At 36.0% G+C, this 27402-nt stretch overlaps 1 protein-coding gene across 5 annotated transcripts in view; it reads left to right on the forward strand.

Annotated features, from left to right (window-relative positions):
* Positions 1-17099, forward strand: part of CDH8 (cadherin 8) — a 154094-nt gene extending 136995 nt beyond the window's left edge. For 4 of the 5 annotated variants that reach the window (XM_075510844.1, XM_075510845.1, XM_075510846.1 and 1 more), the window contains 2 exons: positions 13721-13972; positions 15103-17099. In XM_075510844.1, the coding sequence (XP_075366959.1) occupies positions 13721-13972; positions 15103-15596 (746 nt within the window). In that variant the 3' untranslated portion in view covers positions 15597-17099. Of the gene's footprint in view, positions 1-13720; positions 13973-15102 lie in introns of those variants that run through there. The other variant, XR_012776962.1, reaches the window with a different exon arrangement.
* Positions 17100-27402: the final 10303 nt, after the last annotated feature.

The following is a 27402-nucleotide window of genomic DNA, read 5'->3' on the forward strand; positions in this document are numbered from 1 at the left end:
GTATCTTGTTTTGAACCAATTACACGAGTGGTGTACAGGAAGGAAGTAATTCTTATTGGAATCACAGTCATTCTTCCTATGAGGTGACCATTACATTGATTATTATGTGAACTCTATGTCTATACGTTCTCCTGAACCTGTCTGGTGTGGTCACATTTATTCCATACCCTTTCATTTCATACTTACTCGTTTTAAGGAGATGACTATTCAAGAGTGGGCTGTATTTCTCTGGCAAGAGCAAATATAGCAGTGACAAACTGAAGGAAATCTGAAATTTTAAACTATTTTGACGAGAGTCTCTCACGTCAAACTCTAAAGAATAAGGGAGACGAAGCTTATATTCTGTTGGTTGGGGGTTTTTTGTACCACTTATGATATTTTCCCATCACCTTCTGATTTTGTAATTGGTATGGGTGGCCTTGTAAAATGAGTCACTTTGTTGGTCTTCATTTAATTCTGTCTAATTAGGATGTATTCTGTTTGGCAAGCATCCAGTAATTAGTGATGTATTTATGTAATTATTAGTATTTAATATTTATATAATAAATATGCCTAGAAGGCAATCCATTCAGAGGCCAGAAAAGAGGTAGAGTACATGATTTTACTGAATGCAAAGATCTTACATACTGAGCCAAATGCAGAAAATAAATGAAACGCATAAGTTGACCTGTCTAGTCTGGGGAGAGAGTTTGCATATCCTAAAATGATAGGATGTGCATACTTGGTAATCAGTGCTGATTATAGAGGGAGTGAAGATGGGCCCCTGTTTGAAGTGAGATAATAAGCCAGCTTGTTAGGGAGAGATAAATAGAAGAACTTCAAGAAAAGGACCAGATGTCTGCTTGATGGTGTTGAAGAGGGAGAGCTAGTGGGGTCCTTCAAAGGTAACACGGACAGATGCATAGTCAGATTACAGTGAGCTGGCAAAGCAGTGGTAGCTATCTGCTCATATTAAGGTAGCAAAGGCAGATCACCCCAGCTTGGCCTAAACTAATTGTGGGCTCGAGTAAGTAAACTTCACTTTTGCTATAGGCTAAGGGCTATGTACATTCTTGAGCAGTAACTGTAACACTATAGTAATTTTTTTTCATACATCTGATTCTATAATAAGAGATAAGTCAGGAATAAAGTCTTATCTGTGGAGTTTTGAATGGAGTTAAGTATTGCAGTCATAAACCTTAAAAGGAGCATCAGTAATAATCACTGAGTGTTGATGAAACTACTCTGCTGTATTCTATAGAATGTTGGACTGTCTTGAACATGAACACTGACTTTTTCCTTCTCTTTAATTTTTAGAATGTAATAAGTAACATAACAGTTTCACATTGCTTTCATAAAAACACATAGAACTTTTTGGGTTTGTTTGTGTTTTGTTAGGAAACTTTCATTCAGTCTAACCTAAAATTAAAGCTAAAATCTAGGTTATAGGAAATAATAAGAAATAAGATAAAAATATGTCATGTAGCCTTTTTGAACTTGTCAGTCCCTAACCTTGCTTAACTCTGTCATGTCACTTCCGATAATATTTTCATCCATTATATATGACCCTTCTGTAAATTATACAGTGTTCACCCCAATAAAGATTAAGACCTTGTGATCTAAGAGTGCTCTACAGGAGTGATGGTTTTTTGGTTAAGGAACTGTTCTGGAGTTCAGAATAGTTTTGTATAGCTTGGTTACAGGTTTCCTGTATGATTTTGGACAAGTCATTTAATCACCGTGCTTGTCATTGTGCCGTGCATACACTGCAGACGTTCTTTTAAAACATTCATCTGATACTCACATATGACATTAATGGCACCTATTAGCAGCTCCCTATGGATTGGTAAAGACCGAGATTTTCAAGAGTGGATTACGGTGTCTCTTGTAGAAGTTACTCTGCAGCTCAGGGAAGGAAATGGTGGAGCCCAATCTAATGACAGCTGTAGCTAAAGCATTGTTGTATCTTTGATACAAGCTGGAATACTAAATAGAGAGGAAGGTAGTTTAGACTCGAGTCTACACCGTACATCTCCTTCTATAACATCTTTATCTATCCCACAATATTACAACTTCTGTCTTTTTAGTACTATTTTCTATTTTTAAATGAGAAAAATAATTTTTTATAATAAACCAACTTTCTCTTATTTTGTACATGTCTTCTGCTAACATGCAAGACAAAAAGATGTATTTGCTAAAAACTTTATGGAGTTCTAATGCAGTTTGTCTAGCAGAACCACTTGCTTCAGATCTTTGTATAAAGAACTTAGCTTTTTCTAGACTAAAATTGTTTTTCTTAATCTTTTTCTTTTCTTTTTCACAGTAAGGAAACGTGTATGTTTCTCAAAGTATCTATTGGTTTTTTTCTGCTCTTCTTTTTGACTATTTAAGTTTTCTTTTATGATCATGGAGGGTTTTTTGGCATATTAAGTAGTCTCCTTTGCCAGTAGAATTGCCTAGTCTCTTGTAATATTTTTACTTGATCCTACTTCATGTTTTTATTGCAGCTTCTGCCTATACACTTCATTTGTACTTTGTCAGACTCTTCATCATGAATTAGAAGACAACAGGGAACAATTTCACTGTGGTATGCAAGTTGTTCTTTCAGCACAGATGCATCATATGTTTGTACCTTATAACTTCTCGGCTTGATACAAAGAGAATGAATAAGATGTCTCCTGTTTTGTTGCACACATATTTCAATTGTGACTAACAAATGTTTTACTGTTTGCAGAATCTCCATCCTTGGAGATATTCAAAAGCTGCCTGGACATGTTCCTGGGCTCTAGGTAGCTGTGCTTGAGCAGGGGGGTAGACCAGATAGCCTCCAGAGGTCCCTTCCAACCGCAACCCTTCTGTGATTCTGTGAAAACTCTAGAACATCTTATGAACTGATGCGATAGTTTGCAGATATTTACCAATATAAGCATTGACTTTGTAATATCTCTACAGCGGCGAGGCAGAATTCAAATGTTGACACCTTTCCCTGGCTCCTTCTTATTTCCAAGTTATGTGTTGTGTCATGCAATGTATATAGCAAAATTAAGGTTCTGACAGTATGTCCCACTCTTGAAATTTAAATGCATATGCACGTGTGTTCCTGTGGACCTGCTTTGATTCTCAGTAATCTGACTGTGTATGCTAGTTTGGAACTTCTGGCTATGCCAAGTTTTCTCTGTGTAATATTTACATGGTGTGCAGAAATGTTCCCAAGAGCATCTGGAATGTTTCATTTGAAAACTTTATACAATCTATTCCACTCTATAGACAGGTAATTGTTTTCTTCACTTACTGAAATTCCTTTTCTGGATGCATTTTGCTGTTCCCTGCATTTCAAATGACCATTAGTCTTCACCATAGGAGCCACGTCCTCATTGAGAGGTGTGCATATAATAAGACATTATGTGTATACTTTGGGTGTAAGACAGAGTTATAAATTACTGCCATTAATGGCCTGATGATAACAAATTGTTATTGTTATATGTAATCTGCATAGGAGAATGTCTTCAAAAAGTCATTATCATGCTGCCTGTGTGCCCAAGGGCAATCTTATACCATAGCATTTCAGTCTTTCAAATTACAAAAAGCTAATATAACTCTTGATGACATTTACGAAAAATGTATAATGGCACTCCTTTCAGTTCTCTCACAGAAATTATTCTCAGTGAAGTTAAAGGGAGTTCTACATATATAAGAACTGCAGGATCTGGCACTTTTTAAAATCAAAGCCACATTTTTTTCTTAAGTGGCATCAACTCAAGAAAATGTTAAGTCAAATTTTCTTAAATTTATTTTCTGACTTAAACTGCCTCAGCCAATGTAAGTCGTATTTAACTTCCAATGCTCTTTGGCAGAGAGTACACATCCTAAATTTCTTCTCATAGTAAGTTGTTATGTCAGAGTTATAAACCCCTGAAAATTGGCATTTTGTAATGGAAGTGGTGACAAGACCTTTATTACACCAGTACAAATAGGCAGCATTCCAATAAATGCTGGTTGGTTTTTTTGTAGTCTGGTGGTTGTTTTCTGCCACAGTATTTCAAAGTGAACATTATAAAAAAAGTAATAGCATCATAGAAATACACTGGTATGGCTTGAATATGGCTCTCTAACTGTTGTAACAAAACTTCAATATAGTTGATATGTCCGATTCCAGATTCAGTTTTAAAGGACTGTTATATGATCTACTGGTAAATTGTTTTAAATTCTTACCGTGTGCATGTATATGTTCCGTACAGTATTGGAACAGAAAAGACAATTATCATGGCACGGAGAAGTGGATGTTAAGTTGCTTAGTGTGAAACTCACTTAAATGCCAAGAACACATCACATTTAAAAACCAGAATGTTCCTGCTTAAGTTTTCTTTTTCTTACTATGGTAGCAATAGTTTACATTCTAGAAAGAAAGATTCACTTCAAACATCTGTGATTGTCTTCATAGTTGTGAAGACTCTGAACTTTTCCAGACCCTAGAAGTAAGTCACTGAAGTAAGAATAGAAGGATGTGTGTGAAGTGAGGAAGGTGAAGAACATAGGATAGAATTCTTGGAACTCTTCCATCACCTACCAGAAGTACTATAAATTTCATGGAATCTGCTTGAGATTTAGCTTTACACATAAGAGAACTCCAAATCAATGTAATGTGTAAAACTGTAAGTGTCACAGTGACGTTAGGGGCTTAGATACCTATCTTTCATTAGTTTCACTTCCTAGACTGCACTTTTATGTATGCATTCATAGAAAGAATAAGAATAAGAATCCATTATCCCTAAAGAGAAATACAGATGGCAAAGCCTTGGAATATTTTGGCTTTCTTATTTATCTTTGCAGCATTTTGTTGGAATCTGGTAACACAGTAATAGAAACTTCTTGGTTCAAATGCAAAATATAGCCATTATTTTATCAAAGCATTATAAACCACAGTATTACTTTCTGAAACTTTTTGGTTAAAATAACAAGATAATAGAATTAACTAGAATATGTAGATTTCAAAAATGATCCATCAGTCTATGCAAATTGCTGTGTTAATAATGTATTTTTAATGCTAAGCACATTTGACAGCCATTTCATCTCTCTTTCTAAACTAGAGCTTGGCAACCTGCATTAATTCTTACGCTTTACAGATGTAACATTCAATGCACATGCCATGTAGTGATGTGATCCGAATAAAGTAAAGCATGTCAAAGCAATGTGATTATTAGTAAACAAGTTTGTGGCTGGCTTGTTGAATACAGAAGAGAAGAATGAGAGGCAAAAGCCAGTGCTGTTTTAGCATATTTTACATCTTCACTGGCCTGAATTTGCTTCAGATTATGGGAGTGTCAATCGTAGCTGGCACCGGGGGATTCAGAAGAGATAAATGGGCGTAACATCAGAGCGGGTGAGATTAAAATCAGGTTTGTTGGGTACAGTTCAGACAACTGTGGTAACTGTGTAGCTTAATCAGACCCAGAGCCCAAAGTTTCCTGGTTTGATTTGCCGTAAGTATCTGTTAATTAGAAAGAGAGAGAGGTACTATGTCCTAATTATTTCTCTAGCCCATTAGCAATAAAACTAGTATTGCTTCAGACTCAATGCATGCTTCTACATCATAATTTCTATCCTTCCTTCAATGGGTTAAAAAACCAAGCTACAAAATATAAGAGTTGCTGCTAGACTGCAAGTGACCATATAGATATGTTTGATTATAGCTCTGCTGGACTAAAGGTCAAAGGAAAGTTTTAGAATACTTAAGAGACAATTATCTAAAGTTCAGACTTTTCCAAAGGAATAGAACTAGAAATTATACAGACTATTATCTAAAGTTCACATTTTTCAAAGGAAAAAGGTAGGAGGAAATGTTTATTCCATCACTTTGCTGTTAATTTGTCTGGGTTTTTTTATTCTGTCAAGAATTTATTTACTACAAGTTCTGCATCACAGTAGTACTAACATGATTATTCCCCTTTCCAATAAATTTTAACATATGAGAATGATGTATTCTTATACATGATTAAATATTACTTTGCTCATGATTCAAAATTCCCAACAGCACTTTTTATTTCTGCAAAGGAATACATGGCCTGGAAATGTGTTTCGGTTTTTTATTCATTTTTTTTATTAGTTGATTCAGCAGTTCAATTCTGGCATAAACTGTTATTATTTAGGTCAATTGGTAAAGAAAAAAATAATCAAAGATACAAAATATGTGACATTTTCCAATTCTTTTCCTCTTCAGCACATTTTCTCCCATGAGATACTTTTTTTCCTGTGTTCTTATTGGTGTTTTAAGGGATTCCAGAAAGTCCAGGTCTCTAGAAAAATAAAAATTCATTCAGGTGTTTGCTAATGTGTCATAGGAATGTTTTGTGAATCGCCATTATATGCATGTGACTTCGATGGTGCAGGAGAGACAGTTTGATCAGTCAGTTGAATTTTTATAGCACAAAAACTTTTTTCTTTTGAACCTGATGTCTGCTATCAAATTTGATAGCAGTCATCAATCTGCTTTTTTGAAGACATCACAAATTTTTGACATTCATGAAAAGCAGGTCAGTTTGAAATACCTGTGAAAGCTTCAGTGCCCATATGGTTTGGCTATAATAAATCAGACAAAATATACTATAAAAATGGCCTTTTTTTATTTTCAGATTATTTTATAAGCCTTCTACGTGAATAGAACATTTATGCCTTTACCATACAGATTCGGCAAAAGGTAATCTTTCTTGTAAACTGCTGTTCAACAGGATTTTGTTTGAGACAGTCATGAAGGAAGATCTAGTACACGTGTAAAATATTACACGACACAGTTGTGTATATATATTAACATATATACATATATGAGTTCTCATAAAAATGTATTTGGGGTGCATAAATACATCCATGTTGAAAATACTAAGGTTAATCAGGAAACAAAATTGTTATACTAATACTAATGAACAAATAGCTTGTTTTTTCATCTACTAACGACTGGCAAATTTATAACATGCAAACTCAAAATTGTTCCCTTTTAATCAGGTATTCCTTTAAAAAGTGTTACAGCCTAAGGCAGAAACAAAAAAAACCTGTCTTACATAAACACGGGTGTATCTCTCAAAGCATTTTAATGGCATTCTTTTGGAAGCAAGGAACTGATGCTTCTAACTTGTACTTAAGCATAGTCTGAAACATCCAAATCAGTTTTTCAGCTCAGGGCCCATCTATGAATAGTGTTCTTTTACAAGGTGAACATCGATGAGGGTATGCTTTGAGTCACCGCTTGTGGTTTTTGCGCTAGATCAGAAAGCAGGCCATAAATATTCTTTCCCACTGCTTTTGTAATTACGAGAATAAAAAAAGATGTCAAAACAGTTGGGTTGACAGAGAGATATCACATCTGGGACTATGAATAGTGAATTGTTGGGGCTGCATTCGTTGGTCTTGTTTCTGCAGTGTGATACTACCAATCTAAATATGTGTTATTTGTAAATCCTTTCATAGAAAGGTAGGTACTATTGAGAAAATATGCAAAAGAATAATGATTAAGGTATGGCTAATAGCTCATGGAGTGTATATAGAGACTTTTTGAGAGACCTTCGTGTCTTTGGACAACTTTATTATTTCCCAGTCTCTAAAGTGGGGATTGGAATCTTCCCTATATTCCACTATTTTTCTGTCATTAGGTTTGAATTTTGAAGAAGACCAAAAATACCAGTATTACTACAGATCTTTTGAAAATCTGTGTTTAACATTGTAAGGTCTGAATAGTAAGTGTTAGAGAAGGCATGTACATGAATTAATAGTTGTGCAAAGAGCTGAAATGCTATCTTAGCATTCTCTTGAATGCTCTCTTCTAGTGCATTTGCAGATGACTGCTAAATATTATATAGCTAACATTTCTTAGAATGTCGTACATTTTGTTTTTTCTGCCTGTACTTTGGTAGTTTCCACTGAAACCTTGATGATAATAACTTAATTACTCAGTTATTTCAAGTTTTTATGTGAGAATAGATGCCATTTATGAACTGAGAAAGGAAATGAATGAGCTGTCCTTGTCTTTTCATTATCAAAAAAAGCAGGGAGTATCACAGCAAGGATATTCTTGCTGCTCTTCTACTTGTGCCAAAGGACTCTGTATTACAGAGAATCTGTTTTAGACTAAAAAATGTACACAAAAAGATAGGTCTAATAAACATGAAGAAACATATATTTCTGTTCTAGTGTTTCCAGTTGTAAAGTTTCCAATTAAAATTCTTTCTTCACATAAGTAACATATCCAGCATAGATAACAATTTCTACCAGCATAGATAACAGTCTTTAATACATTAACGATTTGATCTTTCTGAGAACATTATAAAAGGGGTAGAAAAAGACAGACAGAAAAAGAGCTATGTAGGTGTAAGGTTACACAGCAGGGAAGTCCACTGATCTCAAAATATTAGAGGCCATGAGGAAATTAAAGAATTGCAATAATGTGTGCAGAGAAAATGACACTTGGATGTAAACTGACTGCTTCTGTTTTTTACTTTTGTTCTGTCATTTTAATGTCTGACTTAAAATTGCAACATGCATTCTTGTACAAAGTGGAAGATGAAAAAGTTGACTCCTACCTGCTAATTTCACATCCAGATTGATGTTGATGCCATTGACGTCACTCATGTCCAGCAAATCCAAAAGGTAGCTTTGTATTAAAATTATTACATTTACTTTTTCTCAAAATCTTTCATCCAAGAGCCTCAAAAGAGATCAGGGGGTCTTGAGAACAGTTGGGAGTCTGCAGGAAGCACTTGGCCCTGTGGTAAGCATGTCCTCAGTTGAGGTTATTCAAACTACTTTTGTCTAGAATCACACTGGACATCTCATAAAGACCTTCTGCATTGTCATTCTTTGTTCCAGCTGTGACGGAGATATTCCCATAACAGTCTCTTTCATGTTTGTTCCACAAATTTGCTTGTAAACTTCAGAAGCTGAGAGTCATCCAGTGATCTAAATTACTGATTTGGTTTTATGTTTTACAAAAGGTAAAAATGAGCTCCAGATCTAAATTGTAGTTATGTACTCCTGGAGCTTTGTTACTCTGACGCAAAAATTTGTGACGAGTTAAGACAATTATTAAGATCACTTATCTTACACTATTCCTTAAGCCTGCAAGAGAGAATATAGCTCCTAGTCCATCCCGTGTAGTTGGTACATCGTCAGTGAGATGGCATCTAATAGGACTCTGGCTTTTCAATGAACTTCTTCAATCCCTTCCCCACATAGACGGGTACAGAATTCAGGGAGGCTCATTTTGATTGAGAATGTCAAAGGACCTCCTGAATATACCTCACTGACTGGAGGTAAAGACTTAGTGTCTCTCTTTGCCTGTGGCAGGTTACCTCAGAGCTTTATTAACAGAGAGGATTTTTTTTTTCCTGCATGTAATTTTCCTTGTTTTGCTACAAGTAACATGAATAAATAAATAACCTGAACAGCGCTATAATGAAGGATCAGTGGGTTAATTGGAAAGATGAGTGGAAAGTGATTGTCCCCTCTCCTGCTGAGCACCTGCTGCCAAGTTAATTCATGCGGCAGTGCTGGAGGTTGTTCCTGGAGGAGATTCCTGCTGTTTTGTCAGCTACTGGTAAGGGGAATGTCCACAGAGGAGAAAGCAAATCAGATAAATTGAGTTTATTGCTAATCAGCTGCTAGGATTTATCTTCAAGTTCTAGGAACCAACTAAAACGTCAATTAGAGAGTCATTGTTCTTCACTCAAGAGTCACATCTCCAGCAACACCAATATTTGTTTTAGGACATAGGAAAGAAGGGGAAGGAATTTGTTGCTGTACAAAATTCCCAAGGCAAAATTGAGTACTTGCCATCCATTGGCAAAACAACTCCGTCATTTCATTTTGCTTTTCCTATTGACTACTTCTGGTTGCCAGTTTCTTTCTGGGCACAACAAATTCAACTTTAGTCTAACACAGCAGTTTTTAACAAAAAAAAATCCTCTGTAAAAAAAGAAAGGTTATTCTCTTCTCTCCTTGTCTTGCATCTCTTCTTACATAGTACTAACTATTCAGCCATTACAACTTCTTTTGCACTTAAATAGTTCGGCTAAATGTCGCAAATACCTTGCGTATCTCTTACTTTATCTCATTTCTTTTGAACTTGAATTGATAACCATTACTGGTACCAGGTAGTTTCTTATACTCAGCATAGCTTCACTGATTGGCAGAAGTGGGCAGAAGGGATTAGTTTTCTCTATCCCTCCTCCTTCCTCTCGTTTTTTCTGCCCTCTTCTATTTGTCTCTTTATAGTACTCTTCCTTTTTAACTTTGTTTTACTCTCTGATTCTGGCTTATTAGAATTTTGTGAACCAGGCAGAGTAGTAGTGAGTGTGTCAGAAAGATGGAAGGGATCTCAAGCCGTCACCAACAAGAGCAGCTTCTTTTTTTCATTTCTTCCTAAAGCAAGTGCCTTACTTCTTTTGCATATCTGTAAAGGGCAGGGATGCTAGGGCTCAGCATATCAATCCTTTCCTCCAGCTTGGACAGAGAAGGACTGTACCAGGCTTATAGGAAGGAATAGGCTGTATCAGTACAGATTTCTAGAGCACAAGAAGTCACTGTGTAATATAACTGTAAAAGTCTCTGCAGTTCTGAATAAATTACTACAGATCTGACACTTCTGAGTGGGATTTGTCTCAAAGACAGAAAAAGCTGGAAATTGAGCCCCACATAACTTTTTCTCCTTTGAAAGGTGAAAGCAAAAGGATTAAGGGTGCAACTTATGCTGAGATATTTTTAATTTTGCAGGAGGAAGTCAAATGGACAGATAAATTTATTTTTCGGTATTTGAAAATGGGTGGGTGTGGAGGAGGAAAAGAATGCTATCAGATAAAAAATGTACCATTTACACATTACAATAGGTGTGGTAATCACTCTTACTTTGGTAAAGCTATACACGCCAATATTCAGGAAAACTTAGCTACAATATTATTTTACTCACATAACATTTCCCTTTGTTCCTTGCAGTTCAGCTAGAGAGCAAGTATGACACTGGAAGTGGTTTTAATTTGCACACGTGTGTGTTTAAATCTCTGACACATTCAACCAAGAAGGAGTACGGTTTTTGCTTGATTCTAAATGTGTGCTAATTGTTGACTTAAAACATACTTGACTTTTCCACTGCATCATAGTGGCACATATAACCCTGGGTATCATCAAGGAGTTTGGTCCTATTTGAGTTGTCAGAATTCTTAAGAGCTTATACCTGCAATTTATATTCAGTAAACACATATGCTTCCTTTAATTTTAAAAAGGGCACAAGGAAGGACTAGACTATTTGTTTAGCTCCAGGGTGCCATCAGTTTTGATGTGACTGTTTCCAGCTTGAATAGATAAAAACTCAGGATTCCTGGAAAGAGTAATCGTTAGGAATCCTTTTTGTTCTGCAAAGGTATTATGAAGTGACCATATTTATACTGCTTTATAAAGCAGTTAATTTTTAGGTTGATCTTCGTGTGTTACATACTCTAAATGCTATAAAAAAATGCTGAAATGATTACATAACCTGCAATATACATTATAGTAAGAACCTCTCTAGGCTGCGTAAGTGTGATTGGTGGGTGGTTCCACCATGGAAGGGATACAGTAAGACTGCAAAATCAAAGACCCTGAAGGAGCCTACTTGAAGTTTAGTTTCTTAGTCACTGAATGGGAAAACAAGCCTTCTTTGTTCTCTTGTATGAGACAATTACCCCATGTGCTTAAATATCAAATAATCTTTCTTCATCTTTTGTTTTATGGCAGTGATGAATTAACTATAGGAGTTATCTACTGATTGATATCTTGATATAGGTTCAGGACATGATAAAATTTAGTAGTGTTTTGTTCTGTAATCATTATATCCTGTAATACCTTTATTCCTTATTGACATGCCTCCTTACAAAGAAAGACTTCAAGAATAAAATACTGCATTTTAAATTTACTTTTTTGGATGTGAAAAATTTCTTTACAGTATTTGCTTCGTTAATGTTTTCCCCTCCTTTTCTGCATCTTTTTCTGGCTTTTGTACTTCATAGACTGCCAGCTAGTTCGAGCATACGTGTGTCTCTTAATTTGGGGATACATGCTGCACAAATATCATGGGCTGTCAGAAATGTTCCTGGTGATCACTGTTAGTACAAATTAAACATTTCTAAACTATTTCATGTTTTCAAGTGAGTACCTGACCAGTATCAAGATCAAAGTAGATACAAAGCTTTCTTACAGTCACTATATGTATATGCATACACATGTTGTCATGCACTTCAGGTACCTTTTTTTGGTTTAAACTCAAGAATTGGGTCTTTGTTGTATCTGTCATATGAACACTGCCTGTCTTCCAAGTCTTCTCTTCCTTATGCTTGCCACATAACTCTCACTAATTTCTTTCCTTCCATGGAATGGTATTTAGTGATTGTGTGTGCCCATTTTATAGCACAAAATATCAGGAGGCTTACTTTTGTTCATGACACTTCAGGAAAATTAACTTTGGTAGCACAGGGGAAGAGAGGTTAATGAAAGAAGCTACAATCTCCTTCTCCCAAATGTGATGCGCAGCTTTATTTTTAAATTGTCATTGGATTCCTCAGTAACACACACACACATTCCTATTCTGTGTGCCTCAGAATCTTTTTATTAATTTGTTGTGTTATTTTTGATGAAAGAACACAAAAAACAAACTAGTACAAGTCAACATGCACTCTGTTAGTATATAACTCATAATACTGAATTAATTTTTTTTTATTCCACAGAATAAAGCAGTTAAAAGCTGAAGTGAATACTTAAGTATGTAAATAAATCAAAGTGTTTTGCATATTTGACATGCTCACTAATAATGGTTTATACCTGAGCATTCTGGCACATACAGGATCATTGATATTTGATAGTAGCATGTTGTTAAATGGCTAGAATCTATAATTCTTACAACTATACACAATAGAATCTGTATGATTACCCTAAGTAAAATCAACTTGTAATCATTTTGATGGTCAACTGAGAAATGAGTGACTACGAGAGGTTTAACTGTATAACTTTATGTCTGGGTAGGATGCCATGTAGTCAGATGCCTATGCTTATGTTTCTAAAATGAAGTATCTGCATATGTGTGCAGAGGTAAGAATGTCCTAGACTTATTTCCTCTGGCTGCCTTCATAGGTGACACATTCTGTTTTGGTTTGTTCTGTTTTCATCACTGAGGCCCAATAAATGTTTAGATTGCCAAAAATTAGGCCTACGACTTTTAATGCATTCAGCTTTTCCTTTGTTTGTCTTTATTGCTCATTAATAAAAAAGACAGATCTTTTATAGCAGGGTGAACTATTGTGCAATTTATGCTTATAATGCATGGAACATTTCTTTTAATTGATGTATGTGCTTTATTAAGTTTGGATTACTTTAACATTTCATTTCTCTCTTTGTTGGTACTTGTTGAAATTTCATGACTGTGTGACTTGAAAAACAGTGATGAATCATGATGGGAAGATATTTATAGGGATGTATGCAGAGAAGAAAGTGAGGGGTTGCCATTATGATCCTACCCCACGACACAAGAAAATGTGTATGTTGCACTCATTCATTTGGGGCATGGGCAACCAGACAGAAAGGGGAAAGATTTCTGTGTCACATGCTGCTGGTATAACGAGTATGATAAAGTGCATATGGGTTTGTATAGAGGTTTTCTGAATGCATTAAGAAAAAGCTGTGGTTTTAGCAGTTATTCTATGTGGTGAAACAATGCAAATTTTCCCTTTTTCAGATAATACTCTCAGCATATTGGCAAAGCATAGTGGATTCAGCCGGCAGAAGCAAGAAGTATACCTACTGCCAATCATAATAAGCGATAGTGGGAATCCTCCCATGAGCAGCACTAGCACTCTCACTATTCGAGTCTGTGGTTGCAGCAGTGATGGTATTGTCCAGTCCTGTAATGTTGAAGCATACGTACTTCCCATTGGACTCAGCATGGGAGCCCTAATTGCAATATTAGCATGCATCATTTTGCTGCTAGGTATGTATTCATTTCACAGCCTGGTGTTCAAAATTTTTCTGATTTCTGGGTGGCTGTAAGTAAGCAAAGAAGTCACATAGAAGGGCATACAGTCTAATGCAATGTAACGTGCAGCAGTACTGAGACATCTGTCAGGACTGCATCCCTACTGTACTAAGAACAAAAGCATATAAAGCAAAGTCCCAATCTGAAGTAGTCTTACACACAGGTTACATAATAAACAGGTATGGAATATGAAACCACAAATCAAATTGGGTATGTTAAGTAGCAAGGTGGACACAGTATATACTGCACATGATGGAAAATGGATTTGTTCTGTCTTCTAAGACTTGTATGAGTTTATTCTGGATTGTAATGGCATAAAAGGCATTACAATTTTACAAGATAAGAAGCACTGTATATTTTAAAAAAAACATAAAAAATTTGTGTACGACATCAAGCAAGTGAGGGAGAGAGCAGTGAAGGAAGAGGCCTATTTCTGCGCTTTGCAGCTTCACTTTGTAACTGAGATTTACATCAGTAACTGAGATTTCAGCATTAAGCTGCAAAAACAACAGTGTAACCAATTTAGAGCTTTTTATGCATCTGTCCATGATTCTGAAACTGATGTATCTAAGCTCTTTCTTTCTCCCTTACTGTCTCATTCTCTTTTCAGTTATATAGTGTGAGTCTGTTGCAACACGTAAAAAAAAGACACCAACTTCCTTCTGTCATCAGGGCTATGTTTTCAGAAAAACACCCTCTACTTTTGGAAAATTCCATCCATAATGTAGATCATTATAGGCTATGTTCAGTGAATGATGTTAGCTTGACTTCACCTAGGTTTGTAACTTTTCCAAAGGGAAAAGTTGTTGCCTAAATTTGAGGCTCAAAAATGGAAGTATGTGTATAAAATTGAGCTTCAGGTGTAAATATGAGCTGATAATAGAAAACTAGAGGACTAACCAGAGCTTCTGATCAAATTTTCATCACATGAATGGGGTTCAAGTTAAAAGACTTTCAACTTTTCTCTACCCTTATTACTCTTATTTTCACAAAAAGCAACCCATCACCTTCCACAACTGCGCTTAACAGGTAGTGCTTTGATTGGAAATTTTTTACCTAATCTGCCTGTGATGCTTTCTTTGCAGTCATTGTGGTGCTGTTTGTAACACTGAGAAGACATAAGAATGAACCTCTAATCATCAAAGATGATGAAGATGTGAGGGAAAATATTATTCGCTATGATGATGAAGGAGGTGGAGAAGAAGATACAGAAGCTTTTGACATTGCAACTTTGCAAAATCCAGATGGAATTAACGGATTTTTGCCTCGTAAGGATATTAAGCCTGATCTTCAGTTTATGCCCAGGCAGGGTCTTGCACCTGTTCCTAATGGTGTTGATGTTGATGAATTTATTAATGTAAGGCTTCATGAAGCCGATAATGATCCCACGGCTCCACCATATGACTCTATCCAGATTTATGGCTATGAAGGAAGAGGGTCAGCGGCTGGTTCCCTTAGCTCATTGGAGTCCTCTACATCAGACTCAGATCAGAATTTTGACTACCTCAGTGAATGGGGTCCTCGCTTTAAAAGACTTGGAGAACTTTACTCAGTTGGAGAAAGTGACAAAGAAACTTGACAGTGGATTACAAACTTTTTCACTGTTGACTTAATGATCATGTAATATTCTAGGGCCACTGCTGTTAGTTAAAACTAATGTGGCTTTTTGTTTTAGAGGCAAGTTTAGCGCCAGTCATCTATAAAATCAACTACATTGTAATGTTGAACCAAAAAAAAAAGTATATGTTAGGAGGTTAAGTCTTGTGGAGTGTGAAGTAAAGTATGTGGAGTGTCTAGAAGTCTTTGGATATTTGATATTCACTTGACCACTCTGAAGATGGAGATTTGGATCTTTGATTATCTTCAGTGAATTGAAAAGAACAAATAGAAATTGGTGCTTTCTTAGAAAATGGACTTGCAGGGATTTTGCTGTTGAACAGTAGCTCCTGCCAGTATGTGTAAAGCTAATTGTTTGTTTCTGCATTGCCAACAAAGATCCCACCACAGAAATGTTAAAAGCAATATCTTGGTCTTCTTAGCAATGCTGAATAGAAATAGCATTGTAAATTCCTACTGGCTTCTACTGTGCAGTGACCATACATTGTACATACAGTAATTGTTGGCCACGTAACCACAGACTGAATATCATCTTTAAATATTGTGTCAAGCCTTAAAATATTCACATGTTCTTAATCCATTCCAGTGATGGGTAATAAATCCTACTAATGTGCAAAGATTCAGAGGCAGGGCTACAAAACCTTGCTTTACAAAAGGATCTTTTTCTAGAAGAAGGATCAATCCTGTGCTTCGTCTTCTGAAAGAAAAGGAAAAACTGTGAAAGGGGATGGACTTACATATATGAAAGAATTGCTGATTTTATTGCTAAAGATCGAATTTATTTGTTTAATCTTTGAAATAAATATTTTATTGATGTCCATTACTGCTTTTATTTATTAAGACTGATAATCTATAGAGTAAGATTATGACGAAAACTAAATTATATCCGTTAGATTTTTTTTTTCTATATATATTGAATGTTTAATACATGTACATTTTGGAAAGAAAAATGATAAATTGTTGCAGGTTAAAGCAGTAACCTATCCATTTGCAGTAGCTGAATTTTAAGAGAATGCTGGCAGGAATAAAACTTTCCCAGAGAAAACTTTTGACAGTTTTATATCTTCTTCATAAATCTAGTACCTGGTGTTTTTAATACAAGCACAAACAGCTGGAAGTAAACTGGTTCATGTGAATATTTAAACTATAGACTTTTAGAAATCCACACATAACACAGTACAGTAAAAAACCATGCTTATAGTTCTCCACTGTATTAGAGCAGGAACCAGTGTGTACATAACTTTACTGCTTACGTTATTAGCATTTCTTTTCTATAATATTCATAGTGATGCACCAGGGCTCTTGCACACAGAGAAAGAACAACACTAGAAGCTGCAAGCATACTCAATTTGTAATGCAAACTTGCCATTTAGAAGTAGCAATTGTATAATAAAACTACGTATTACATGCAAATCATTTTAATTTTCTACTTTGTTTTGAAGCTATATTATTGTTTGTTTATTTACTCCATGTATTGTATTCAGAGAAACTCCTGTATTGTTTCCTACTTTGTGAAATATATTTTTATAAATACTTTTCTTGTTATTGCTTTTCTTTCAGTTTTACCTGTACACTGCAGAAAGGAATCTGCCTGAAGAACTTCATAGTTTGTTGAGGAATGTAGTTCCTTCAAAATAATTTATTTATTAGTTGAATACAGTCAAAATAAAAAAGGATAATATTTGAAGCAATTTTTGACAGTGTTTGCAGAATTAGATATGCAGCAGCCTGTGACCACGGGAGTTATGTGTGTCTAATTCACTGCGCCATGCTGAAAAATAACCTCACACTTTTATGGTTAAAGTATTGCTAGTAAAAACAATCCCCTCTCTTTAAGTTCCTCAGTAATGTTTGTTCTGCAAACAAAAATGTCTTAATGCATCACCCCCAATTTTGCCTGTATTTCAAAATGGAAACATTTACTTTGCTTTAGCTGTGGCATGGCTGGTTTTAATGACCGTAGTTTGCGGACAACTAATACGCTAACACCACTTCTATACGTATTATAAAGATTTTATTGAAATTAATGAAGTAGCCAATTCATTTCAGTTAGACTGCATTAAAAAAAAAGCCTCTGAATAACTTTATCTAGCAATTTTGGTAATACTATAAACTAAACAGTGAAGTCATCTAAAGATAGAAAAGAAGCAGTCATCAAGATTTCAATGAAATCAACCATATTTATGTAACAGACTGCAATAACAGCCAGACACATTCTTACTAATCACTTGCACCAAGTGCCAGGGTGTTCTGAATTGCCATGCCAAATCTAATAGTAGTGTAAATGCAAAAGTCTGATTCGAAACTTAGACTGAGCCAATTTGTAGTCTGCATCCCACTCCTGTGGGCAAAGGAAGGTGCTGTGCCATATGAATCACATTATTGTCTATAGTCACATAAGTGTTTAGGGCAAGTAGCTCTGACTATGAGTTACAGTATATACTGTAGAGTTTTGCAAAGCTCTTTTGTAGGAAAACTCACAAATGGATAACCTTCTGATTGCCTTTTTGATTGAAAGTTCCATCTGAGACCATGACAGCGTATTCAGTAATAAGATTTCCAGGAAAAAAATCCCATCACTGGCACTGTAGGAGAGGCAAAGCATGACAGAAATCTCATCATTGTCAATCAAAAAGAGGTGGTAACTACTACTGGTGGGCATAGCTGTAAATTGTGCATTTGTACAGGTTTTAAACATGAATATCTACAATGCGAAGGGGAGAAAAAAATTAATGAATTTGTGATCTGTCAATAGCAACGTGCGATTTCTTGAAGTCTTTGCTACCCCACCAAAGGGAAATGATTCATTCTGCAAGCTAATTGCATGTCATTTGAATATAAAATTTATACCGATACATGTTAGGGGGTTAAATGTTGATCATTCAGTTTTCCAGTACTTGCTCCTTGTCTGACAATGAAATTAATTCAGTATAAAATTGTTTTGGATAACAACGGTATTTAGGGGGATTAGAATCATATCGTTCTACATTTCACATCTAGATTTAGACATATTAGTGACATTCTTTTTAAGCATGTAAAATGGTAATTCATCTTTTTCAACAACATTTAATTAGCAATTGACTCGTAAATGACAAGGAAAATGCATTAAATTAGAATTATTAATACTGATAAATTTGAGAATTAAATTCTCAAAATCTTTTACAAGTGCCAAGCACCTTAGAGTCCCATTGATTCTGGCTTGCCTTCACCTAGCTATGTCTCATACTCATTTGTCAGAACGGCTAAAGTAAATCATCCCACACATAAAAGCGGGAATTCTAAGGTTTTGGCCTGGACATTGTCCAGACACAAAATTCAGCTCAGGCATTTCAATATGCAAATACTGTGAAGTGAATGTGTGCACGTTTACTAATTATAACTCAGATGACTAAAGGTCTTCAACATGTTCTGTCCTTTATAGTAACTGAAAGCATATGCTATTTGTGTGCTGTGACCTTGAAATCAAATAATGGAAATCTCATTTAGACACAGTAAGTTTTTTACCCGGTATCATTTATACCTTTTTGTCTATGATGAATTTGAAATGACTGTGAAATATACAGAAGAGAAGATGGCTGAAGATTTTCATTTAAATCAGCAGTTGCTGATCACAGGAGAAACATTTAACACTATGGCAACTCCAAATACTATCAACTATGTCGCAGCGCAGCAGTAACAATTCTCAATCTGGAGAACAGACAGAATGTCTGCAAAATAGTATGTTTGAAATAACTTTATTTGTACAGCTCTGCTACAGATGGATCTGCTGATTTTAATATACAGAGAAAAATAAATCAACTATACTATATCCGTGCAGTTGCACGTACCTACGTAAGTGGATGGCAAATTTTTTTAACAGCCTGCACGGTCACTGAATACTAAAAATGGATAAACGGGCTTAGAAAGCTTCTCCAAGGTCTGTCCAGCTGGAGGAAACCTTGGCAGGTAGTCTGTTTCTGTATTTGAATTTCTTGGGATATAATTTCAGTCTTAATTGAGCTATTTGGCTGTTTCTCTTCTTTTCCCTGCCCCTCTCTCCCCCAGTTCACCTATCCTGAGCTATAATACTGTGAACATAACGCTAGGAAGTAAGTTCATTAAGACCACATAGCTCTTTTTCAGCTGGTTTCAGCCGGTGGGTTTAGTGACTGGAAACAAGCAGGTAGGCCAGGATAGTTAAATTCACCAAGCTCTCTTCCTTCTTTCGTATTATCCTATTTGTGTTTAAAAAACCCCAACAAACAATTGTATGCAAGTGGCTTACTTTTCAGATGTAGTCAGAGGACTGTATTGTTACTTGAACGAGTTCAAGTGCTGCATAAAAAAAATAAAAAGCATGACTAGAAGCAATACAAAAGCCTATCATAGGAAGACTTACAGTGAACAGTCTGGGTTACTTATACCAAAGGACTGTTTCTGTATTTTAAATTACGCTGAATAATCTAAAGCCAATGATGGTGCTTTTTAGTTAATAAAAAGAATGTTCAGTAGCAACACACATTCACAAGTATTTCTGATCAAGAGAAGTGAAAAGACGTTACTCAAAAAATCATTTTTCAGATTTGGAAAGTTTTTAGCAGTGGCAGGATGTCCTAGTAAATTAAAGCTTAGTAAAAGGAAAAAAAAAGTGGGAGTATTCACCATTATTAGAGTTTGCTGTCAGGATGTAGCAGGTGTCATTAGCAGCAGATAGAGTGAGCAGTGGAAGCTTTCTGTAGTCTATCGTTCAGATAAGTTGGACTTGTATTATTTCTACATTTGTACACTATTTGTGCAAGATAATATTCTGTCTTTGCAGAAGGTGGAAACCAATTTAACTTGCTGTATAATTCACTGTGATGGGTTTTGTAATCACACTGCAAAATGAGTCTAGCTGCTGCTATAATAATACAATACTGATACTGGCTTATGTGCTGCAGAACCAGTCCCTCTCCAAATAATGTCATAGTATTCTAAAAGAGAAAATATAAAAGCCCTGACAATGCTTTTTGTGCAACTGCAACTAAGACATCTTCCAAAATGGCTAATAAAAGCAAGCTGAAGCACAGAGTTTCTGGCAGAGCCTTGTAAATGTGCTCATTAGCATCGCAACACAACTATTCCTTCTTTTTTCACCTCCTACTCCCCCCCGCCATTGCAAAAATTAAACCAGTGAAATGAACAAAATGAAAATTTCAGCCTTGTCTTCAGAGGGGATATGTAATAATTTACAAAATTCCCTTTCTTCTCCTTCCACTATTTCAGATGCTTGCTTGAATGAAGTCTGTGTGATGATGGCAGGCAGATAGAAGGGATGAGTAGAGGTTACCTGTTTCATTACATGAATAGAGAAAGCACTTATGCTATGAGGGCAGTAGTACCCGCTCCTCAAAGTCTTGTCAAAATAAAAATCTTGCAGATGTTCCTCTACGAAGTTCTCATCATGCCACACATATCCAGGGAAAGATCCTCCTCGATGTATACAAAATAGAACCATTCTTTCTCTGTGCACTCCCAGTGAACTACTTAAAGTCCAATACTGGCATCTCAGATTCTTATTCATTGAATGAACGTGGTCCAGCTATTCTGTGGTAGATACCTATATACAGACTCACTCCATGGTGCTTATGAACACATAGACTTGTTTCTTTACTGAAGTGGAAAGGTTCTGATTTGTGAAGTTTGGAATAAACAGCCAGTAAGACAGAAGGCAGGTAGCATTGATAACCGATGGTAAAAGGATGGATGATTCTGGAATGGATCCTTATTTTGTATCTTACTTGGGTCTTTCTGTTGTCTAAGTCTAGCCTTGATTTTTTACCTTTGAAATATTTTTTTAACAGCAAAAAAGTCAATTCTCTGCTCTTCATAACAGCTTGGTTTTTGAATTGTAAAACAGGTCTTGTGTTTGGGGGAGGGAGTGTCTTTTTGTCATTTCTTTCTTTGTTAATGGAACTTTCACTGACGGCAACATTGATAGAGTTCATTCTGCCAAATCTCACAAGCTGGCAGTTTTAGCAACTAATATGAAAATAAAAGCTGTGCATTTTTTTAACTGAAATATGATTTATGTAATTGGAAGCAATGCAAAACCAGTTGAAGCACCTTTAAAAGAAACTCCAACAGTCCCACATTTCCAGCCACAAATGAGATCACTTTTGGACTCATTTTCAAATACGCCGGTATACCTGTATTCACATGCGGTTGGTATGAGTTTTACATGCAAGGGAACGCCTCGATCTCTTTAGAGACATTGTTGAGAAATAAGTTTCCTATATTTTATCAAAAAAAGTATTTAATGATTTAAACCTATGGACAAGGAAAGAATAGGATTTTATGCTCAAAAACACATGCGCAAGTAGAATCCAGAGCTGAATTTAAAGTCCTGGTCCAGGGTCTCAGCTGTGAGATACAGGGAAGTGGACAGCTGATTAGAGGTAAGTAACAGATTATTTCTGCAATACATATGACCTCCCTCCTCCACACAGCCAAGGGGGCTTGTTTCAACTAGCGAGCACATGGTTACTTTGTAGGTTACCCGAGACAGGGGGTTATCCCAGCCTCCTGCCAGGTAAGTTCCATGGCAAAGTGGTGAAGGTGATGAAGAGCCTGTCACTTTACAGAGGGCTTTTTAGTCTTGGTATTAAGACAGCTTTTACAGTCTTCCAGTCAGCACTGGCTTCCTTTCAATTTCTGCAGTTTCAGGTGTTAACTGTTTCAAGCTGTAGCAACCCGGTATAACCTGTTATACCAAATAAAGGCAGGGTATTGTTAGGTAAAATGTCATTGCAACATAGAGCAGGAGATACAATTAATCCTTGCAGAAAAAGGTCAAGTATGAATCATCAAATGCTGGAGGTTTTTAATGGATATTTTCCAACCCTCTTATTTCACATGAAGCGGCAGCCATTTATTTTATTGTATATAATATTTCTTCCTTAAATAAAAGTAAGAGTTGATGATAAAGGGGCTCTATTTAGACTGTCATAATGTCTGCTGGTTCTTTCTTATAATTTACAAAGCAAACAGGAAATTTTCAGCCCATGATTGTATAGACCCAGCCTAATATCTGACCAGAGCAGAAGACTACATTACTCTCTTCTTTCTGTCCCATCCTCATGAATGTGGTTGTCTTGTTTAATTAATTAATTAAATTTAGCTTTGTGTCTGGTCTCGTCCACGTGGCAGCTTGTTTGAGAGCTTTTTGACTCAGTATCTACTAAGAACCCTTTCCTTTCAGGCAGTGTGCTAATATCAGATAGGGAAAAAAAGTATTATCTTACGAACCTGTGATTGCCTTAATAACTGCTTTTCAAGTTTTTCCACAGTTTCTGTTTCTGAATATATTTTATCACTTAAAGATGCATGAAAGAATTAGGTGAGTGGGGGTTTTTGCAACACTAATGTGACACAAACAGAATCTATTAATTTTGAGAATTTACTTCCCCTTATGTTATCACGATGGTCAAATGAGCACATAATGATGTGAAGAGTTTTGTTATCACAAACCACCTTCTAGTTGAGAATAGAAAGAAAAAAGACATTTAAGATTAAAAAAAGAAAACAGATATCTTTTCCTAAATTTTCAGAATGATTCAGTCTAGTTTTAATTTTCATTTCCCACATATGGATTCTAATAATCCCAAAAGGTTCTTGTACTGAAATCAATGTCTGCTAGCTAGCTTTGCATGACAAAGGGGCTTGGATTTAGCCCCAAGAAATGCTACACCAAATGTTTACATTGTGGAACAGAGTACACGGATAAAATCCTTATTCTCCACTCAGGAGATGATATAATGAGAGTTCAAGTAAGTTTTTTTGATAGAAAGTTACATTTTACATTGAAAACCCTGTCTCCACTGCTGAACATTCTTGGGTTCCTCCTATGCCATTCAAGCCTGATTGTAAGTACCAATATACATACAACTGTTTTGCAAACTGAAATTTATTGTTTCTCCTTGAAAAATTGAGCAGTGGCTACATCATTTTACTTCAGTAATATTTTCCGTGTGCTTTGTGGAATATTTTGTGGAAACAAATACATATGCTGACAGTCATAGGAAAATTATTTCTATTAAGAGAACACATTATTGCTGCAAATGGTCCTTTCTTGTGGATCATGAAACTTGATGGCCTGATGTCAATTTAGTTTTCAACAAGGAATTATGGGAACTGTAGTCCTCATGGAGAGCTTGGATACATTCAATTGTTGGAAGTCATGACAGATAAAAAATGTGAGAACTTCTGAGCAAACAGGAGGTTTACAGGGTGTAAGAAAAGTTGTTGGGAAGACACAGATTGTGCTCCAGGTTTTAGTGTGGTTTTTTAATGCTGTTAAATGCTTCCTCATCCCAATTTTTTGCTTTCATATAAGACTAGAAAACAACAGGCTGAATAAGCATTTCAGAGAGTGGATGTAGCCACACAAACTCTGGGTGGGAAGTAAGCAACCCTTTTGTTATATAGTAGCCTAAGGTAGAGGAGGAAGTGTGTAGGGCTCCATACGGTGTGATATGTTATTGCAGAGATTTCTGCGAGTAAGGAATGCACTACTGAGTTTACTCAGTAAATGAACTGCTTAGTCCTAGCAAGTGCCCGCTGCACCAGGTGTGAATGCTGTAGACTAAGAAGGGCTGATTTGCCTATTTCTGTTTTGGCATTTGTTTCTGATTGCTTTTAGGTGGAGGATGAAGCACAAAAAAATCAGCGAGAAACAAACTGAGGCACTAAGTCAGATGCAATACAACACATCCTGGTCTAACCTAATACCTGATCAAATAAGTGTGTAGCAATCATTTTTATATTTGTTCTAGGAACCCAAACATTTTTCTTTGAAAGCTGAAATTCAAATTATGAATACTTGGAAGTGCTTATACAATGTCATTTTTATTCATAGCACTTGATGCTTTGCGTAAAACATTCAAACAAGTTTCTAGAAGTTGTGAAGGGCTAATGATGAAAAAGGGGTACAGCTGAAAAAAGAAAAAAAAACCCAACTGCTGTGAATAGTTCACCTAGCTCAAAGGGTAAAAGCTTCCCCTGTGCAGGGAACCAGAGTGAGACCTATACACCACTTAATTAACACTTAAACCCACAAAATATGGCCCTCAGCACCACAGTGATTTTCTCTGAGGACACAAACATAGAGAATAAGCTTCAAACTTGCAGGCTATTGCCATTATGTTGGCAGTCTCATACATCATTGTAACTTTCATGCCTGCACCCAATGGCTTTACAATTCTGTAGTGCAGTGTAAGCTGAAAATGTTCAAAATTGTACCAGTCAGCTGGTGAGAATTCAAATAATGTACAAGAGCTGAAAGTGAATGAGCAGCTAAAACATAAGGTGTCACTTATAATCAAATCACTGTGTTGCAATCTGAGTCTGAGTATAATTGTTTTTAGTGTGTATACAGTAAACCCCAAATCAGATTGGGAATGTAGTGATTTCTTGGATGAGTAGCAGAGCAGAAAGCAGTGTAAATGAGAATAAAAAACCAGAATTTCTTTCTCCCAAATACATTATGAGACAGAGTATGTGTGTGGAGCATGGGAGAGAATGACAAAGAAATTATCAAAATTTTGAAAAAGATTCTGCAAACATGGACATTTAACACCCTGATATTCAGTCTTTATAAACAGGATTAATGGTCCAGCTTATACAGTTCCCAAGCATTTCTATTCTAGTGAGATAACCATCAGAAAACTTATACATCTACTCAGGTTATTTTCTTCACTGCTCTTATCTGCAACACCAGCAACTTTATTTTTTCTTGTTATAAAAGGATTCATCATCAGAGTCACGTGATCTGAGCCATAATATATGTCTGATCATCTCACTATGCCTTAAATAGACTTTCATATTTCAGATTGCCTTTCACCCAAAGGTGAAAGACAATCAAACATCTTACAGTATTTCTTTCTGATGTTGCACTATTTCATCTCTTTGATTTGATGATATTTATACAGCTCCTTTGCCTATTGCAAACTGAAGGCAAGATATGTGAGGTCATCTTCTTTTTAGAAAAAGGAACCATCCTTACTGGTCAATTTCAGAGAAACAGCATTGGGTAAAGAAATTATTTTCTTCCAATTCGGTAGAATTTCACAGCAACAAAAGAATGTAGTAATATTTTTTTTCCTTAGAGACCATTTTCCAGAACAGATGGATTTCCCCATCACCTCTAATTTGTACATGTATTATGGAGAGAACTGCAATGATCCTGATGATGTTAGTATTTATGCTAAAAAAGAGCTAGCAAACTCAAAGTTTTTCTTGAAGTCACAGGTTTAAGCCTGAATTTGATTGCCAATGAATCCTTCAGTGTGATACACACACTGCGGACAACACTGGCTGAGCTGGGAACAAGCGTCCATGCTGCACAGCTGCCTAGCAGGCAGTGAATATCACAGCAGCATGATGCCAGAGAGCATTCTCATATTTTCCATAGAATCATAGAAAAAAATAGTTTGGAGGAGACCTCCTGAGGCCTCTAGTCCAACCTCCTTCTCAAAGCCCTAACTTCAAAAGCAGACAATGTTGCTCAGGTCTTTGTATAATTAAATTCTGAAAGTATCCAAGGATGGAAATTCCATAGCCTCTCTCTGCATCTAACCATCTACACATCCTTTTTAGTTGCATATATCTGAAAAATTATTATGTTTGTCTGTGAAAAGAAACAAACCTAAACCATACTGGAGAATGAAAAGGATGGTTTCTTTAGCCTGGAAAAGAGAAGGGTAATGGAAAACCTAGTGGCAGTCTTCAAAGACCTAAAGGGGGATAATAAAAAAGACAGAGTAAGACTCTTCCCAAAAGCACCCAGGGAAAGGGCAAGAGTCAATGACCACAACTTGCAACAAAGGCAATTCTGAGTGGACAGAAGAAAAGAATCTTCACAACAGAAGTGGTTAAGACCCTGGGGTGGATGCTGGCTTAAACCAATATGCTAAGTTGGACTCCATGAGAGCTTCAGTGATTTAAGCCATGGGATGACTTCAGCATTTAGCATATTTTTTTTCTTTAAGCTGGATGTAAAAAAGAAAAAGCACCGCAAAACCCCCAACACAACAAACCACCAAAAAAACCCCAACATTTCTGGATCAGCTGGCTATATCTGATGTTATTATCCAGGTATTTAAAAAGCAAAGTAAGAATCAATTCACTAAGAAATCTAAGACTGCATCTCAGATAAATGTGGGGAGAGGTAATGAAAGATTCTGAGAAAAATCTGATCTGCTCCCTTGCTGGTGTAAGTTCTAAATAAGTCCAAAATTTGTAGTGGCTTCCTTCCCCCTGTGAGTTGGAATGTCTTTCCGTGAAAACCAGTGTATGAAGAAGGATTGTATATGGAGGTAGGATACTAAGCCTTGGATGCATTCTTGGGACTATCTCGATGTAGCCTAAATGACTTCAGGTTTATCAGAAAGTGTTATTCTGTCTCTTCAGGGGACCAGAGTATGACTTTTTTGCTTTCTCACAGTGATACTGAACTTATTACTAAGCGTGAGTAAAGAAAGGCATTAGAATCAAAACCACAGAAGCCAAAGATCAGAAATAAAATATCCAGTCCCCTGCAAGATTAATTCCTCTTGAGAGTTAAGAAAAAAGAACTTTCAGATCTTGTTTTGTAAAAATATGCAATAAGCTTAAAGAAGTTATATGATACTATAAATAACTTGAATTTTTGAGTAGGAATTGTCATTGTAATACATGGATCAATAAAGAGGATTTATATAGTTCCCAAGCAGATACTTCAGAACAATGGTCAATTTCTCATTACCCTTTAC

This window comes from Mycteria americana, chromosome 8, assembly GCF_035582795.1.
Source record: "Mycteria americana isolate JAX WOST 10 ecotype Jacksonville Zoo and Gardens chromosome 8, USCA_MyAme_1.0, whole genome shotgun sequence".
Taxonomy (NCBI): Eukaryota; Metazoa; Chordata; class Aves; order Ciconiiformes; family Ciconiidae; genus Mycteria; species Mycteria americana.